The sequence below is a fragment of the Alosa sapidissima genome, chromosome 21 (genome assembly GCF_018492685.1).
Source record: "Alosa sapidissima isolate fAloSap1 chromosome 21, fAloSap1.pri, whole genome shotgun sequence".
Lineage (NCBI taxonomy): Eukaryota > Metazoa > Chordata > Actinopteri > Clupeiformes > Clupeidae > Alosa > Alosa sapidissima.
Window position 1 is genome coordinate 7,939,456 of NC_055977.1, and position 18,959 is coordinate 7,958,414.

Below are 18,959 nucleotides of genomic sequence, written 5' to 3' on the forward strand. Positions count from 1 at the left end.
GGTGCGCGCCTGGCGCTGCAGCTTCTTGGCGCGGAGGATCTTGTTGACGTGGTGCAGGTTGTTTTTGGGCGGCGGTGGTGGCGGTGGAGGAGGAGGGGGAGCCTGGGCGCCGCGCTGCCCGCTCGACGAGGACGAGGAGCCGTGGCGAGACGGAGAGGAGTCGCCGCGGCAACAGCTGGAGCTGGTTGGCAGCCCGATGGGTCGACCGGAGATGGAGGTTGAGTGGGGGTGAGAGAGGGAGGGGTGGAGAGAGAGCTGCTGCTGCTGCTGCTGCTGCTGGTGGTGCTGGTGGTGCTGGTGGTGGTGCGGGTGGTGCGGGTGGTGGTGGTGATGGTGGAGGTGGTGGTGGCGAGATAACAGGCCGGCGTCCATGCAGTCGGAGGGGTTTGCACCACGAGTCTGCATCCCTCCTGAAACAGATACAAAGCACAAGACAGCGGCGGATGAAAGAGAGAAAGGGGGAGAGAAGAGAGAGAGAGAGAGAGAGAGAGGGATATAGAGAGACAACAGACAAAAGTGATGGGTGCCAAAGAAATCAAAGACAGAGAAACAATGGATGAGAGATTTCCAGGGACAAAATGAGCTGAAGTCTGAATTAAACAGCAGCAGAGACAAAGAGACGTTAGAAGAAGAGAGAGCAAAGAGAGAGAGAGAGAGAGAATAGAGTGAGAGAGAGAAAAGAGAGAGAGAGAGAGAATACAGTGAGAGAGAGAAAAGAGAGAGAGAGAGAGAATAGAGTGAGAGAGAGAAAAGAGAGAGAGAAAAAAAGAGTGACAATAACGTATAGAGGCCACGGGGGAAAGATGACACACTGCCGCATACAGAGAGAGAGAGAACGAGGGATAAGGGAGAGAAAGAGGACACTCCACCGGCCCTAATGGCTACGTAAGGCGAAAAGGAGAGTAACTTAATTCCTCCGCCGGCCTTGTGCGGGCAGCAGACCTCGAGCTGTTCATCAGCAGCTGAGCCGCAGAGCGGGAATCACCTTCAGTATGACTTACTGTTCCACGGAGACACACACATACACACACGCGCACACACACACACTCACTCTCTAACACACACTCTCTCTCTCTCTCTCTCTCTCTCACAAACACACACACACACACACTTCAGACATACAGTTTACCTCTGATATTCATCAACAACACCTAACCCAAAGCAGATCATCATCATCACCAGAGTGAGAGCCATGAACAGGAAAACCGCCAGTCAGTATTCACAGGGTTTTATAGGTATTGTCAGTACTGCACTAGATTGTATAAGTGTTGTCAGTATTCACTGGGTTTTATAGGTAGTGTCAGTATTCACTGGGTTGTATAGGTACTGTCAGTAGTCAGTATTCACTGGGTTTTATAGGCACTGTCAGTATTCACTGGGTTTTTATAGGTATTGTCAGTATTCAGTATTCACTGGGTTTTAAAGGTATTGTCGGTATTCACTGGGTTTTATAGGTATTGTCAGTATTCACTGGGTTTTTATAGGTATTGTCAGTATTCAGTATTCACTGGGTTTTAAAGGTATTGTCGGTATTCACTGGGTTTTATAGGTATTGTCAGTACTGCACTGGATTGTATAAGTGTTGTCAGTATTCACTGGGTTTTATAGGTAGTGTCAGTACTGCACTGGATTGTATAAGTGTTGTCAGTATTCACTGGGTTTTATAGGTAGTGTCAGTATTCACTGGGTTTTATAGGTATTGTCAGTACTGCACTGGATTTTATAGGTGTTGTCAGTATTCACTGGGTTTTATAGGTATTGTCAGTACTGCACTGGGTTTTATAGGTATTGTCAGTATTCACTGGTGAAGATGTCAGTGCAAAGTGTTGTGTGTACTGTATTTGTGTGTAGTTATAAGAATTGATCAGTAAGACATGTGACAGGAAGTTACAATATGTCAAGAGGAAGACATGGAAATAAATATGACGGAAATTACGGCAGCATACCAATGTAGCTATGAATAGAAACAAAGTGTAAAGTTGACGTTTGGTGAGCTAAGGTACAACAGGAAGCTATTGTGGCTCTTGTTATTTGCTTGTTGGCACAAATGTCTGGGACAACAGAAATCGAATACTACAGAACAGCCAATCCCATTCACAATAAACCCTTAAAACCATGTCAGACTTAGCGCCGGAAGTAAACAAACTAACTAGCCTAACGCCATGAGTCTTGTTCGCGCACTTAATCCATCTAAGACCACTTAATACATCACCGGCCTTAAAGATATTCACTCCTTAATTACATAACTGAAAGGTATCCATATCAAGAAGCATAATCGGATCATTCAGCATAGTAAAGGAAGGATGTGATCAAAGGACTAAGAGACTCATGACGGATGTACACTGTGTGTATGTTGCATGCACACACACACACACACACACACACACACATATATAGTGTGAAAGAGGGCTGTGTAGAGAAGGAAGGTTAGAGCAGCGCAGCTATCACTGTCATCATGTGAATGGGGATGGAGCAATTTGGGTGATAAAGTGCTGAAGTATGAGTGTAATGTCGGAGTGTGTAATAAAGTGTAGAGGTATGGGAATGTGTGTGTGTGTGTGCGTGTGTGTGTGTGTGTGTGTCTGTGAGTGGGTATGAGTATAAGGTGTTAGCACCTGCGTGTGTGTGCGTGTGTCTTACTATCTGTCTGTGTGTGTGTGTGTGTCTTACTATCTGTCTGTGTGTGTGCGTCTGTCTGTGTGTGTGTGTGTGTGTGTGTGTGTGGCAGTGAGCAGCAGCATGGCTGTAAGCAGTGTAAGCAGCGTCACAACGCTGTCGTTGGCTGACCATTGGACGACCCCGTGTCCTGGGCTCTAATCCTGGATTACCCTGACTGGGTTCACACCACGCCACACACACAGCCCTGAGACCCTCCAGTCTCTCTCTCACACACACACACACACACCACGCCACACACACAGCCCTGAGACCCTCCAGTCTCTCTCTCACACACACACACACACACCACGCCACACACACAGCCCTGAGACCCTCCAGTCTCTCTCTCACACACACACACCACGCCACACACACAGCCCTGAGACCCTCCAGTCTCTCTCTCACACACACACACACACACACACACACACCACGCCACACACACAGCCCTGAGACCCTCCAGTCTCTCTCTCTCACACACACACACACACACACACACACCACGCCACACACACAGCCCTGAGACCCTCCAGTCTCTCTCTCTCACACACACACACACACAAACACACACCACGCCACACAGACAGCCCTGAGACCCTCCAGTCTCTCTCACACACACACAAACACAGACACACACACAGACCACAGATGCATTCACACAAACACACACACAAACCACAGATGCATTCACACAAACAAACACAGACACACACACTATACCCACAGATGCACACACATAAACACAGACACATACACACACAACACAGTACACACACCCAAACCACAGACACTCTCACACAAACACACATATATACACACAGCCCTCGTCCATCTAAAGGCAAAGTGCAATGCCTGGAAGGCAGGAGAATCATTACACAAAGCTCTCTATCTCACCTGTTCAGTAATATTCAGTGCAGCTGTAGTCTATATATATCTCTGTGTGTTGTGTGTATGTGTATAGAGAGAGAACAAGCCTACACAAGTTCTGAAACCACACTTTGCTATACAGCACTACCTGTCAGGATCGGCCTAAGAGTAAGAGAAACCTCCTCTAGAAACCTCTTTCTGCTTAAGAGCCCTCCACTTCACTTCATTACTCTGCTGTGGCTGCTGCAGAACCATTACACTGAAGGCAAGACTATTAACGGAGTGCTGTGCTATGCTGCTACACTACGCTATTCTATCCCATCTTGTCCACATCAATACCAGAGGAGTCTCTGAGGGGGGTTCAGCTAACCTCATTCAGCTGAGCTATACCCACACCAGCACACCCGTACGCAGCTAAAGACACTAGCTAGCTAGCTAGAGTAACACTAGCTACACTAACTAACTAACTAGCGGGAGCTGCTGCTGCTGGTGGTGGTGTAGAGGCCTCCACAGTGGAGCTGTGACCGTGTGTCGGGCACATGCCACATGCCATTGGACGTCCACACAGTACTCCGCAGGACACGCTGCAAGAGCAGCTATATTTGGAGCGTGACAACACGTTTGGTGCATTAATTCTCTCCTCTCTCTCCCCCTCTCTGTCTCTCTCTATCGTCCTCTCTCTTTCCCGCTCTCTCCTTCACAATGTCAAGCTGAAATGGGGCCAACTTTAAACGGTCCAAGACATTTGCATTCAGTCACAAAAATCACACAGCGTGCCATATGGTGTGTGGACACAGCAGAGGGCCAGTGGAGAAACTAAAGACACCAGTGGACAAGCCCAGACGCAATTACTGCAAAACATACACACACACACACACACACACACACACACACACACACACACACAGGCTACCGTGCAAATACCTCTAAAACATACTGACTGGACACTGCAGTAATACAATACAACTGTGACACATGACTGAAGGACAGAGTTACACACACGCACACACACTCATCCATGAACACACATACACACGCACACACACACACATCAGAGGACAAACACTACCTCTCAAAAGTTTGGAATCACTTTTTCTGTTGTTTTTATTCAGTAAAATAACAAAATGCAGTTTTAAATTGTCATCAGAGAGAAGTTTTATGCTACATTATTTTACATTTTCTACAATGTTTGGGAGGATTGCATACAATAGTTCAGAGCCACTGAAGCTGCTACAATTTACTGCTTAATTAATTCCATTAGTGTAACAATTCCTATCAATGTTATCCAAAGGCGTCTTGAAATTTCCTGCATGTACAATTTCAAAGCTTGTTCACAACTTACGTACATTGTGTGTATAGCGCTCGAGGCAATTGTACAGGTCTATGTATCTGTCAAAAAAACTAGCTATACATTTCTTGAAAAACACTGAAAGTATGTGCTTCCAAACTTGAGCTGCAGTGAGCATGGGCCTCAGGCACATCACAGAGGCACTAGCATAGACAGGCAACAGACACATCAACAGCTAGCAATGGGGGACAAATTGATTTAGTTGAGTACTGTGATATTTCTCTAAAAATAGTACTGAATTATGTCAGAGGTCATATATCAATCTTTTTGTTTACGAGTTAACCTAGTGGTGGTAAGACTGGCATACTCTGCATACCAATAGGTTTCTAAAGAAACCTACTTCTTAAATTGTCTGCTTATGGAGCACTGCTGACTTATTCATTCTTTTCTCTTAATGTCTTCCTTGTTATGTCTGTAATGCTTTGAAATTCTTTTATTGTAGTTCCTTGTTATTCTAACCGGATTCACATTTTTAATATAAGCAAAACTCTAGTGTAAATTCCCAAGATAATACACTGTAATCCCTTTCTCTATCCACACCAGACTGACTGACTGACTGACTGACTGACTCATTGACAGGACAGAGAGTAGAGCTACCCCAAAGGCAGAACGCAGATACAACAACCAGAGACAGAACAGAGGGACAGCACAGATATCAAAGAACACACAGGAGAGAGCCACCACTACTCGTATACACAGAGCAGAGAGAGAGGGAGAGAAGGAGAGAGAGAGAGAGAGAGAGAGAGAGAGGGAAGAGAGAAAGAGAGAGACAAGCATGTCACAAACTCGTGTTTTCAAGTCTCTTTTATTGCCATTCAGCCAAGCTGGGGAGATGTGTTGGGATAGCAGGAGGGGAGGATTAGCAGACAGGCACACACTAACGATACACACCGGCGAGCACTGCATGGAGACCAAGCCCCATAGCAATGAATTTGAGGCACAGCACACATACATACATACATACATACATACATACACACATACATACATACATACATACAATACATACATCAAAGGCCCAGCAAATGGAAAAAGTGGCACTTAACTTGGATAGTCTACCTTGCAAATTTATTTTTTTATTGTTTGTTGAAAAAATTACTGAAACATCACCTTAACCAAACCCAAACCATGACCATAAATTGCTGTTAGCAGAGTGTCAACAGAAAGTTAAGTTTTAATAATCTGAGAATCTGTACATCATTTTAGACCATCCAAGTAAAGTGTGACCAGAAATAAAAAGAAGTACAGCACAGACAGAGAGGCACAGCTACAGCAGCTCAGAGCATAGCATAGCAAAGCAAAGCAAAGCACACAGGCACACAAGATGCATAGAAGAAAGCTTACACACCTGCATGTGTTCTCTATTAGGGTACATGTCTGCTTTTTCACCTAGTTCTACAACTACTTTAGTCCCATCTTCAGATGGCTAGCCAACAAACTGGCACACGCCGTCTGATGTTAATATTTCCACTAGCCTAAGATAGCCATGTGTTAGTACCATTGTCATTGTCTATCCACAAGAACAAACATGAGGAGATCTGCACACTTGCAACTTTCATTCAAGTCAGTTAGCAAAACTTGTTAGCAAACCACAACGCGACAGGAATAAGTGTATTGGACCGAAGAAATTTCATTTCAGAATTGGCCAAGCATAAATGTCATGCAAGATAACAGCAGTCTTTGGGTCAGTAGGGGTTTTGCAACATGACTCTTCCATTCTCAGCCACATTAAGCAGTCACAGCTACCAGACCTCACATTGACCGCCTGGCCAGCGAGACTACCGCTATGTCGGGACAGACGCCTCTTCATCTCGGGTAGTTTCATCCACACAGACAGGTTGAGGACAGACAGGCTGGGACAACTCACCTGTCTCTCTCCTCTCCGCCGAGGTGGACCGGTCCTTCCGGAGGGATCTGTCCAATCGCGCAAGGCCGCCGCCACCGCCGTCCGAGGAGGCGGGCCTCCGGCCACGACCCGGACGCATCGAGCTCCTGGTGAGTGCCGAGGCGAACAAGTTGGTGTGCTGAGCGCTCGGCGGCTCAGCGTCGTCCTCCGCCGGGGAGAGGCCCTCGTCCTCCTCGCTGTCCGAGCAGCCGATAGGCTGGGCAGCGTGTCCGTCGGAGAAGGCGCCGGGCTGACCGGCAGAGTGGTGCGACAGTTTGCCGTAGTCGGCCTCCGCGGTGCCCACTCGGAACCAGGAGTCGGCTGACGTGTGGCCGCGACTGCCCAGCGCCAGGCGTGAGGGGCCCAGGCACGACGCCGACGCCTCCTTCCTCTTGTAGCGCTCGGCCGAGGATGAGGAAGACGACGAAGGAGAGTTGGCTGAAGCCGCCGCCGCTGACGACGATGTGGGCTTGCCGGCACTCTCCGCCGACCCGTCTCTCCCAAACCGACAGTGCTGCAGGGCCTCCATGCCCCCTGCTCCTCCTGCTCCTCCTCCTCCTCCTCCTCCTCCTCCTCTCTCTCCTCTGCCCAGCCCGACGCCGTCTCCCCTCTCTCCTCGTTCTGCCCGCTCGGCCCTCTCCGCGCTGCCGCCGCGCTCCAGCTGCTCGTCGGGGCCGCCGCAGCGCTCGCGGTGCTTGTGCCGGTGCTTGTGTTTGTGGTGCCAGCCGAAGGAGAGCTCGGGCGCCATGGGCGGGTAGAGAACCGGCGAGCGGCCCCCGCCCAGGTACTCCTGCCGCAGCAGCTTGTGTTTCTTCTTGTGGAACTTGGAGGGGTTGAGCAGCAGGTGCGAGGGGTGGTGGTGCATGTAGGAGGGCGGGGGTGGCGGAGGGAAGGAGGGGGAGTGGTGCGGGTGGTGCGCGGCGGCCGAGTGGGGAGGCTGGTGGTGCGGGTGGGGGTAGAGGGCGCTCGCCGGGGGGTAACCGCGATAGTAGCCCAGCCCCAGAGGGGCAGAGGAGTAGGGAACGCTGTAGGAAGGGTGGTAGAAGCCACCGCTGGAGAGGGGGAAGCCGAGACCGGGCACGAAGGGCACCTCGGACATGGACTCACGCAGCTTAGGGGGGCGACCGCGTTTCTTCTTGAGGTCGGGCTTGCGGACATAGTGCAGGGAGTCGCAGGGGTAGGCGGGGTGGGGCGAGTAGTAGCCGCTGAAGTTGATGCGGAAGATGGTGGGCAACAGGTCTCGGTGCAGGTAGTGGTGGGGCGGTGGGTTGGCACTGCCGCCGCTACTGCGCCCGCTACCGAGGGTGGCGCCCCTGCCGGTTCCCCCCGCGCCTGCGGCGCCCAGCGCCAGGCTGCTGCCCAGACGCATGGCGGGCGTGCGGTGGGAGATGCGGATGTCGCTCAGGCGCACGCAGATCTCGTCCAGCTCGGCCAGGAAGTCGGGGTCCTGGCGGCGTGAGCGCAACTGCAGGTACTTCTTCTTGCGCTTGCGCTTCTGGCGCTTGAGCTTGTCGTAGGCCGGGCACGCGTGCCCCCGCCGTTTGCACTTGTGCTTGTGCTTCTCCTTGTGCCCGACCAGTGCCGAGGCCGGGCCGGCGGCCGGGTGAGCCCGCCGCGGGTCGGGGGACGACCGGGCCCCCAGGGGTGAGGGAGAAGGCGAGGGTCGGTCAATCAGGACCGAGGAGGCATGTCTCTTTCTGCCACGCGGGCTGAGACCCGCCCCGACGCCCACGGCCGACCCCATGACCCCTGGCATGAGAAGGCCGCTGGCGACACCCTGGGGCATCCCGACGCCACCGAGTCCGGCACCTCCTGCCTTCTCGCCGCGGTCGGACGTGCTGTTGTTGTCAGTGCCAATGCCGCTGTCGCTGGGCACCGTCTCCTCGCTGTGCGACTCGCTGACCGGCGACGGGGTGGCCTCCTTCAGCTCGCTCAGCGGAGCGGGCGAGGTGGGCAGCAGTGGCCGGGGTGGCGACACCTTCCTGTAGTGGTAGTGCGTCCGGTAGTGGTGGTGGTGGTGGTGGTAGCCGCGGCAGGAGGACTTCTTCTGAGACGCCGCCGAGGCCAAACCCGAGCCAGAGCCCATGGGCCCCAGGGAGCGCGGCGAAGGCGCGGAGAAGGTCGGCGGTGCGAAGGGGAAGCCGTGGTGCCCGTGGTGCCCGTGGCTGCAGTGGGTGCAGTGCACCGAGCCGGGCTCCACGAAGCTGGCATCGCTGATGGGGCTCTGCCCGCCGCTGGACTGCGAGAGAGACGGCGAGGGGAAGACATCGGTCGGGGGAAGCTGGTGGTGCTGCTGGCTCTGCAGAGACTGGGAGGGGTGCGGGTGGTGCGGGGAGGACATGTTGGGGGACAGGAAGGGCTCTGGAGGGGGCGTCGGGGCCCCCGCAGGGGGGTTAGCCGCCGCTTTGGGCTTGCGTCCCCTCCTCTTGCCCATGTAGATGGTGCCCTTCTTGCTGACGTTGATCTGGGGCCCCAGCTTCCCTCCGAACGTTGCGGCCAGGGACGACAGGGACTGCGTGGCGGCCGCCACCGTGTTGGTCGTGCTGGTTCCGGCCACTCTGCTCTCGCCCTCCGGCCCGACCCCTGACCCCAGCAGGATCTGGCTCAGCAGCCGCTTGCGCTTCACCGTCTTCATCTTGTTGATTTTGCCGATGATGGTCTTCATGATGAGCTGGCCGTTGCCCTTGCTGCGGAAGGTCTTGTCGCCGGAGTCGCCTTGCTCTGGAGCTAATGTAGGGGGTTGGCCTTCCTGGGGCAGTGTAGGGGGAAGGCGCTTGGGGCGCCCCCGCTTTCGCGGCATGGGCTTGGGGGGGTTGAGGTCCACCTCAGGGTGCAGTACCGGGGGGTCCTGTTCTTCTTTGGACTTAAAGCTGGAGAACACCTTGGAGGTGGCCAACTTGAGAGGGGGTCTCCCACGGGCCGGGGCGTCCAGGCGGGGCATCTTGGACTTGGGGCGTCCCCTCTTCTTCGGCGGGGCGTCGAAGAGCTGTGGGACGGCAGGGGGCACCTGCACCTTGTTGGGGTTCGGGGGTCGCCCCACGGGTCTCCGGACGGGAGGTGGGTTGGGCCCCAGGGCCGACATAGGCATGCCAGGCTTGGCCTGGCTCAAAGCAGCGTCCTGTGCGGCCTTCTGGGAGCGGTTGACCACGCGCGTCCACCGCGGCCGGCGACCTCGGCGCTTCTTTAGCGGCTTGTTGTCCTGCTCGGCCGGCGACCCTGGGGACCCCGGCGCCGAGTCGCTGAGAGGTGGCGGCGGACTGCCGCCCGAGGGCTCGGACGGGGAGGTGTTCCGGCGCGTCCCAGGCTCGGCCGGGCTCGCCGTCCGGCTGGGTCGGCTGTCCCGGAGCGGGCTGTTCTTGGCCGGGCTGGAGCTCTTTCCGCGCTCGCCTCTGGCGGCCAGGACAAAGCCCCTCTCCCTCTCCTTCGCCTCCGACTTCCCCAGCCCAGAGGGGGACGAGCCTTTGCTCAAGTCTCTGGGGCCGTCCTTGCCGTCGCGCTCTCCTCGCTCTCTGTCCTTCTCGCCGCTCTCCTCCGTCCGGGAGGGACTGGGCCTCGGTCGAGGGCCCAGCATGGATGAGGCCCCTATGTGTGTGGAGCCGCTTCCTGTTCTCTGGTCTAATGACGAAGACGAGGAAGAGGAGGAAGAGGAGGACAGGGTGGGTGAGGAAGAGGAGTGAGGCGAACCGTGCGTGAGCCGTGACTGAGTCTTGATGATGTTGTTGTTGCTGCTGTTGCTGCTGCTGTTATTGTTGTTGTTGCCATCGTTGCTGTCGTTGGCGGTGGTTAAGCGACTGTTGCCATAGTGAAGGGCAGAGCTGGTGGCGGCGGTGGTGGTGGTTGCTGTGGCGGTGCAGCTGATGCTGCTACCGCTGCTGGCGTTCCCTTTGACCCCACCATCGGATTCCTCTTTCCGGGAGCTGGTGGTCAGCTTGTCCATGACACTGTCTTTGTTGCGTGAACCGTAAGGCCGGCCGGGGGGCCGTGAGACAGGCGGTGGAGGGGACAGGTGCTGGATGCGGGAGTAGGTGGCCCTGTTGGCCATGGCCCTCTCGGGCCGCTGCAGGTTGGAGATGAGGGGGACCGAGTTGCTGTGCGAGGGCGACGGGGAGGGCCGGCGCACTTTAGGCTGCTTGGGGCACTTGGTGGGGGGGCAGGTGGCGATGAGCTGCGCCAGCTTCTCGGTGACGGTGGACGAGCCTCCCCAGCCGGGGACCCCGCGGTCCTGCTCCCGCTGAGCCTCGCCGAACGCAAACTGGGGCGGCTTCATCATGACGCCGTCCATCTTGGGCTCGTGGTTGGAGGGCGCCGGGGGTGCCGGGGGAGACGGGCTGGAGTTGGCCAGGGCGGCGTTCGGCTGCGCCAGGGGAGCTTTCTTGGTGGAGGAGTGCAACTTTGAGTCCGGCAGCGGGCGGTGGAGATTTAGGGGTCTCTCCGCTGAGGCCGTCGCCTTCCCCTCAGGTTTGCTCTCGGACTTACTGACCAGTTTTGGGGGAGCCTGTGTAGACAGAGAGAGAGAGAGAGAGAGAGAGAGAGGGAGAGGGAGAAAGAGAGAAATAAAGAGAGAGAATAAGGGAGGAGTTTAGAACGCTTATTATGGATAATTCTGGAACATTCGAGCCCCTTTATATCATTAGCTGTCTAAAATTGCCCCAGTTTACCACAAACAGGAAAACTCAATGAGGAACTGGACACAAATGAAATGAAGGCCTGGTCACACAGGCAGAGCTTTCAGAATGAGACTGATAAACCCATTTAGGTGAGGCTCTAATTCCATAATTACACCTCGCGTTGACAAGCAGGAATCTGCCTCAGGTTCAATTGAATTTGATCTATCCAGCTAAGTGCCTACTCCTGGGCAGGGTTTTTTGTCTTAGACTCTAAAGGGGGAAAGTGCCTGCTCAAGAGGATTGCGGTAAGTGTGTTGTTTGTCTCGCTGAAGTCCCAGTGCACTGATGGGGCTCTCACTCTCTGCCCCCCCCCCCCCCCCCCCCCCCGGTTGTCTGCAGGGCTAAAGACGCTCGGCTCAAGCTCAATAACACTTAGCAAGGCCAATGTGGGGACAGTTTGGGGGGGCGTAGGAGTAATAGTGGATGAGAGGTACAGCATACACACAAGGTACGAGGAGAGAAGAATGAGAAAAACTCACTTCCCTCTGTTCCCCATAGAAGACGAAGTGGGCAATGATGACTTTAACCCTGACTGGAATGTTTTGAACTACACCAGGTAGTGGAGGATCTCTTACCCTCTTAGCCGGTGGGCTTCCATTGACTGGAGTGATGGGGCTTGTGGATGTGGGCGGGGCTTGATGGGGAGGAGTCTGGGCTGGAGGCGGGGCAGGCCGCGTGCCGGCGCTCTGACTCTTCTCCGACTCTTTCCCGAGCGACGGGCTCTGTGTGCGCCCGCCAGGCGTGGTGGTGTTGGCTGTGGTGGTGGTGGTGGCAGCGGTGGTGGTGGCAGAGGCATTGGCGGCGGTGGTGGTGGTGGTGGTGGTGTCGTTCGCCCCTCCTGCTCCCCGACTTCCCCTTCCCCCTCCTCTCCCGGTGTGTCGTACGGTGGCCCGGAAGGCCGGTCGGCACACGTAGTCCTCCATGATCTTGGGGGGCTTCTTCATGCGTTTGGCCTGCAGGCCGATCTTCATCTTGACGTTGCCCTCCGCGTACGTGGCCTCTTTAACGGAGAACTGAGGGGACTGTTGCGGCGGCAGCTGCTGCTGCGGTTGCTGGGAAGGGTCACCTGGCGTCCCCTCGGTGCCTGCGCCAGACTCCGACTGTGACTGTGACTGTGACTGTGGCCCCTCGCGTTCCTTCTTCCTCTTCTCGTCCTCTTCCTCTTTTTTCCCACCCACGCCCTCCTTCTCGCGCTCGCCTGCGGGAGCTGTGGCGGAGAGGGGGGGTGGCGTGGTAGGTCCCCCCTGAGTCCTCTGATCCATGTGTGTGCTCTGGGTCGGAGGAGGTGGTGGGGGGGGGGGGGGGGGGGGGTATGGGGAGGGGGGGTGTTATGTGGGGGAAATGGTAGGTGCGGCCGTCAGGTCAAGAGTTCTGTCACTGGTGCTGGGGAGGGAGGCAAAGGTTCAGCAGGAGGAGGGAGGGGGAGTAAAGGGGAAGGGGAAAGGGGGGTTGAGAGAGAGATCTGAAAAAGCAATCCTCTCCTGGCAGTGGTGCAGTTGTCCCTTTCCTGGCTGGCCAGCCCTCTCACCTTCAATCTAAGAGATAAGGACAGGTAGGGAGAGAGAGAGAGAGAGAGAGAGAGAGAGAGAGAGGAGGAAAGGGAAGAGGGGGATGGGGGGAAGGTAGGAAAGACACAGAGCTCTGCATTAGTCACACCTCAGTGATCTGAGAGCATAGCTATCTGTCCGGTGAATCCACCACGGCACACTGGATGACATCACCACACGCATTAGCGACGACTGTAACCTTGCCCACGTTAAGTGACACAAATTAGCATGGCACGAACAGTGGGGGGGAAACATCACAGACAAGAGTAGAGACATTTCTCCTTGGTGGATTCACCTTGTGGTGGCAAGTCCCCTCTAGCAGTACCAAGTCTCTTAATGAGTAGCCTAAGAGCTATGCAAATTAACAACCTGAGAGACAGACAGCCTGCTATAAACGTGTAATAACGCAGTTTAACCTGTGAACAAACACAAATAAACATGGCATTTCCTAACACAGCTCAACAGCTCTAATAAAGCAGTTTAGCCTGTGAACAAACACAAAATACACATGGCATTTCCTAACACAGCTCAACAGCTTTGGCGGGGGCAGTTTTCTTGCCCGTTTTCTTGGCAAACCCCCTCCACTGTGGGCCATCCAGCTGTCTGTAACACACCCCTCCAACCCTGCAGTCCACCCAGCAGTCTTTAGGACCTTGCCCTCTTATGTTTATAGACCCTTTCAACAAGAAAAACAAAAACAATGCTTGAACGTTCTATTTTGTTCCCAATCTACTTCCGCTTCATTAAGATAACATATGGAACGTTAAAACGGAAGCCTTGTGGGAACAACTTGTGGGAACAACTATGATGCTGATAATGGAACTCTCTTCCATTATCAGTATCATTATCCATTTGACTGACGCTTTTAACCAAAGCGACTTATACATGTATGCCGATTATTACAAGGGCCAGTTTTGCCAGAGCAACTTAGGGGTTAGGTGCCTTGCTCAGGGACACAGTGGTGGCAGCTGCAAATCGAACCCACAACTTTTCTGTCTACTACTGCATGCTAAGCCACCTCTTTAGCCACTACGCTAATACCACCACCGTCCACCACTAATAGGTCTTCTCCATGCCTTTCTCCATTAGAGCTAGTGCTTTCATGGCTGGCTACCCACACCAAGGTCTCAGAGGCTGTGTGGTTTATCGTGCCGATGTAGGGGTGAGTTGAGAAAAGAGGCTTCTGTGTCCCGAGAGGCCTTGTGGGCAGGCCAGGCTAGAGGGATGAGGAGTGGTCAGAAAGTAAAGGACGGCACAGCTGGTAAAGCATCGCTACCTCCACCACCACCACGGTGCCCCAATCGGTCTAGGACGGTAGCATAAGCTGAGGGTAATTGGCTCAGCACTTCGTCGTCGACTAAGGATCCTAATCATCATCCCAGAAGGGGCTGAGGGGAAAGCGGGGGGGGGGGGGGGGGGGGGGGGGTGCATCGGGGAGTAAACATCTTAAATCAGTCTTTTCCTCTTTTCCTTCGCTCTCAATCTGTCTGTCTCTCTGTCTCCCTCTCTCACTCTGCGTCCTGTCTCTCTCTCTCTCTCTCTCTCTCTCTCTCCCTCTCCCTCTCTCTTTCCTTCTCTCCCTCTCTCTTTCCTTCTCTCCCTCTCTCTGTCCTTCTCTCCCTCTGTCTGTGCGTCCTCCTGGGCTGTGTGGAGTGATTTAATGTGGGGTTTGCCCAGAGCAGGTGCTTTCTCCAAGTGAAGTCACCGCCAGGCGGTTCAGTGCAGTGACCTCAGCACGGCAAACCCCACTGGGAGACAACGGATACGGCTGCCTTCCCCAGCCCTCCGACTCAGCCAATCACAACGTGGGAGGCAGAGAGAGGGAGAGGGAGAGGGAGAGGGAGAGAGAGAGAGTGGGGGATAGAGGTGCAGGAGAGAGAGAAGGGAGAGGACAGAGAGAGAGAGAGAGAGAGAGAGAGAAACTGAAACCAAGACAGTGAAACGACGGGTAAGACAGTAAGATAAGGAAAAAGAGATGCATGAAGTAAAGGACTAAAGTAAAGAGAGAGAGAGACAAAAACAGAGATAAAAAGTAAAAGAAAGAAAGAGAGCGAGATCGTAAAGAAGACTCCTGGTACAGATCTGGGCACACCAGGGCACTACACAATTACATGTGACAGCTGGGTAAAGGGGCCGGTCTCAACTGCCAAGTCCACGGAGTAAAAAGGAGTAATTTAGTGAGAAATCTATCTGTCCCGTGAGCTAGGGGTCTACATTCTGGTCTGGTCTGTGCTGTGCCACGCTTCCCCCACACCCTCTTTTCTATGTTTACTACAATTACTCACCCCATTTCACTTCAACCCCCCCCCCCTCCCCTACTCACACATACCACATTCACTCACACCTCCCTCTTTTTTCCCCTCACTACATCAATCCCCCTTTCTTTCTCTCTCCCTCTCTCACAGACACACACTCACTCCATCTCTTTCCGCTGTGTTTCTTTCTCTCTCTCGGAGGTCTGAAAGTAAGGCAGTCAGACTAGAGTCACTGTGCTCCGTCTAATCGAAAACACATTTTCTCCAGCGCTCCCTCCCTCTTGCTTTCTCCCCTGTCCGTTCACTCCCTCAGTGACAATCATTCCCCTATTTCCTCTCGGCGCTGTTCACTGTACACAGACAGCCGAGCAAGACACACACACACACACAGACTGAGAGAGGCACAACATTGAGGTGTCAGAGTTGCACTCTGCACTCTCCTCTCTCTCGCGCTGTCTCTCTCTGTCGCGCGTGCACACGATCCGCTTGTGGTCTTATCACCCTCGCCAGATTCGAGCGGCAGAGGTTTTCATCTGACTCATCATTCTGTCTACAATCCTTCTTCATGTGCACATTCCTTACGAATAGAATGCCACCTCCGAGTTCTTTTAAAGGTTTTCAGATGTATTTAAGATGGTCAGGACTGGCTACTTCTGAACAGTCCCAAATCAGTCTGTTCTTTGCCTAGGGGTACTTACACCACATGACAAACACAAATTGCTTCATCAGTATTTTCTCTGTGGAGTACATTATCTCCATATGTTGGATACAAGTCCAATGTGTCCAATACAGCAGAAAACCAACTTTTTCTCAACTTGTGACAGGTTAAGTTAATACCGAGAAAGCAGAGTAGAATTATAGGATAAACACATGAAAATGATCAATAGGGTCTTCTTCAGAAAGATGGATACATGGTAAGGACCAATCAAAAGCTATAGGTATTCTACCTTTTGTGAAACACAGACGGGTTTTATAATTAATAAAGTGGGAAAAAGAAAGGAAGAAAGAGGTAGAGAGATAAATGGAAGGTGTACGACAACGCAGCGGATGAATACGTAGACATAGTAAACAATTTAGCGCGCCCCCTCCCCTCGCACTCTGCACTTTTGCACACGATGTTCATAAACTGCTGAATTTATCCTGGAGACACGCAAGATCTCTGAGCTGTGCGCTCACACACAAGTTACGGCACCGTCTCTTTTGAATCTTAAACCCAGTCATGTATTGCAGTTGTCTCAGACGAAATACGACATCAAAACATACGGTGAGGTTAGAATGAATTACTTCATTCTTCACTCAAACTAATGAATCCAAACGCATTCTCGAAATATATGACAACGCAACGTTGAAGAAAACGTCTAGTGGTATATCTGGAAGTTCAGCCACAACAGGATTTTCCCTAGCAATGTTCGAGCATTCTCTATTCAACATTCTACGAGTGAACGCGTTATTTCCTGACATGAGACAGGCCACGTGCTGTTGTGGGTCAGAGTTCAAAGGTGCCCTGCAGTCTCCAGACAGGTCCACTTATTTAGCAACTTGTTTAAGACACACGTGTAGTTCCACTTGCTCACGTTCAAGTCTTACACACACGCCATCTGTATGTGCTGTGAACCGTACTGAAACTGAGGTTATCTGAGGATGATCGACATGTCTCGCTAGGCAAGTATCATATGAAACGCATACAACTTGCAAAAATAGTCAAGTAACAAATAATGTTAGCGCCTAGGACAGTTTCTGATTCCAAAAAAGCGCAAATCCAATTCTTACTAGAATAACACAACACACAAGGAAACTACTTGCACTATATTATTCAATGAACTTTCCAAAGACCGTTAGGATCCGATTATTAACAAGGTGAGAGAACTAGGGGAACCTCGCTGTTTACACCTGCCGAATGATTTCACAAGCGTGTCGCCGTCAAACATGTTGATAGCCTCGTGCGAGTAATGATTTGATGCGAGATTTCCAGAACTCACCATGCCTGTCTCTCCCCATTGCTTTCCTTACCAAGTCGCTAACGTTATTCCGTTTTCTTTAGAAAATACAATGAACAGATTAAAATTACACTACATTGTCCCAACACCTGAAAGGCGAGGAGTCAGCAAAATCTAGACGGCGCTAAAAAATGGTTCGATAACAGCATAGCCATTATAGCAACTCACCTTAATAGCGGTCCAAAAACGGAGCTCACATAATTTGGATCAAAATCCTCCCTTCTTGTGTATCAACATGGTCGCCACAGTATTTTTGTTGCAAGTGCTGATTTGCCGGGGAAAATGAGATAAAAGACAATTATCAAAATAACGAAGGAAATCCAGCAATGTCCTTTCCATCATACTTCTCTCCAGGACGAAATGTTAACAATCGGTAAATATAGCGCAACAAAGCGCTGTTATCTTGACTTATGGATATGAAATCTGCTAGCAGGCTATCACAGAAGTGACCCCATCCAACGTCCTATTAGTGAAATACGTACGCTAGGTAGCCAGGGTGCTATCCAGAGAGAGCAAATTATTTAGACAGTGCCCACTAATAGTGTTAAATAACTCTCCCGTTACCAAAAAGTGTATTTTACTGCGTGGACATTACAGTGTGTCGCATGCACACTGTCTATGTCGTCCGCTTGACACAATTCATTCATTTAAGGGAGATGTTTATTTTGTAGCAAGCTAGACCTCAATAATACCCTGGTGCTACATTGTATCCAGTGCGTTTCAGTCTAGCTTGCTAACTGCCTATCATTTTTCAGGGTTGGATTGCTAGGTGTAACTTATGCTGGTTCTCTGATAACGTGGCCATACGCTATACATCCAGGAGATCAGTAGCACCCGACTTTATGATTACAATAGCCACACTGTCGTTATAGCAAGATAATTACACCAGACAAACCCGTTGGTAAAACGAATAATCTGTCCTGTCATATCCACTCAGATGCTACGACTAGCTACGGGCTAACTGTGTACAGCCCTCTCGGCTAACGAAGCAGTGTGCTGCAACTGGCTAGCTTGTTTTCCTTGCAAAGTATGCACTCTCGTCTAGTCAATAAAAGAACAGTAATAAAACATATATGTTGTAAGAGACATTAACCACAATTGATTTTAAGTAAAATAATATTCAGATATAGCGTTGGATAGGTTATTAAAAAAAACACGAACTGTCAACAAAATGGCGGCTGCGTTGAATCAACAGAGACCCGAAATGGATCTCTCCCTGTATTTCTTCTCCCACTCCTTCTTTTTCTGTACAGCGGTAATTATCCGTCGTATCCCAGAATGTCGCCGGAATCCTTCTCCGGGACAGTGTTAGTCGAGCTTGGACGTGTCGGAATGGGCCTCTCTCATTAATCGGGCCTCCATGCCTGCTAAGCCCGTAACGTTTCTGTCAGTACAACACGGGCATTCTCTCCGTCACAGAGCGGGAGGGGAGGGAGGGAGAGACTGTGAGCGAGGGGAGGAGGACCAAGCGAGGAGGGAGGAGGGCATGTGGCGTATAGTGTTCACCACTTTCTCCCGTTTCTCCCAGTTCTCCGCTTGAGATGTTTGTGTTCTCTTTAACAATGTTAGACCTTGGCATGCGATGTGATATAAAACGACATTACGTAATGGACAGTTTGGATTCGAGAGAGTAATCTTGTATCTGTATACGAATGGTCCTACGTGACCTCTACAATCCTTCTGGAACCTTTCTAGGCGGAAAAAAACGCGCCTTGGTGTTTTCGTGCGCTCGTGG

General features: G+C 52.2%; 1 protein-coding gene and 1 long non-coding RNA gene across 2 annotated transcripts in view; both read right to left on the bottom strand.

Moving 5' to 3' along the window:
• ash1l (ash1 (absent, small, or homeotic)-like (Drosophila)) overlaps positions 1 to 12,732 on the bottom strand; it is a 37,527-nt gene extending 24,795 nt beyond the window's left edge. Inside the window, exons 1-5 of the mRNA XM_042077475.1 lie at positions 12,001 to 12,732; positions 6,670 to 11,253; positions 3,994 to 4,121; positions 2,829 to 2,833; positions 1 to 410 (exon numbers count right to left, since the gene is read on the bottom strand). The exon at positions 1 to 410 is cut by the window's left edge and continues 506 nt beyond it. Coding sequence (XP_041933409.1) covers positions 1 to 410; positions 2,829 to 2,833; positions 3,994 to 4,121; positions 6,670 to 11,253; positions 12,001 to 12,687 — 5,814 coding nt within the window. The 5' untranslated portion in view covers positions 12,688 to 12,732. The remainder of the gene's footprint in view (positions 411 to 2,828; positions 2,834 to 3,993; positions 4,122 to 6,669; positions 11,254 to 12,000) is intronic.
• Positions 12,733 to 12,736: 4 nt separating this feature from the next.
• Positions 12,737 to 18,856, bottom strand: LOC121696144. Its single transcript, XR_006026247.1, has 3 exons — positions 18,386 to 18,856; positions 17,393 to 17,489; positions 12,737 to 12,960 (listed from the first exon to the last, which is right to left on the bottom strand). It is a non-coding gene; the product is annotated as an uncharacterized LOC121696144 (long non-coding RNA).
• Positions 18,857 to 18,959: the final 103 nt, after the last annotated feature.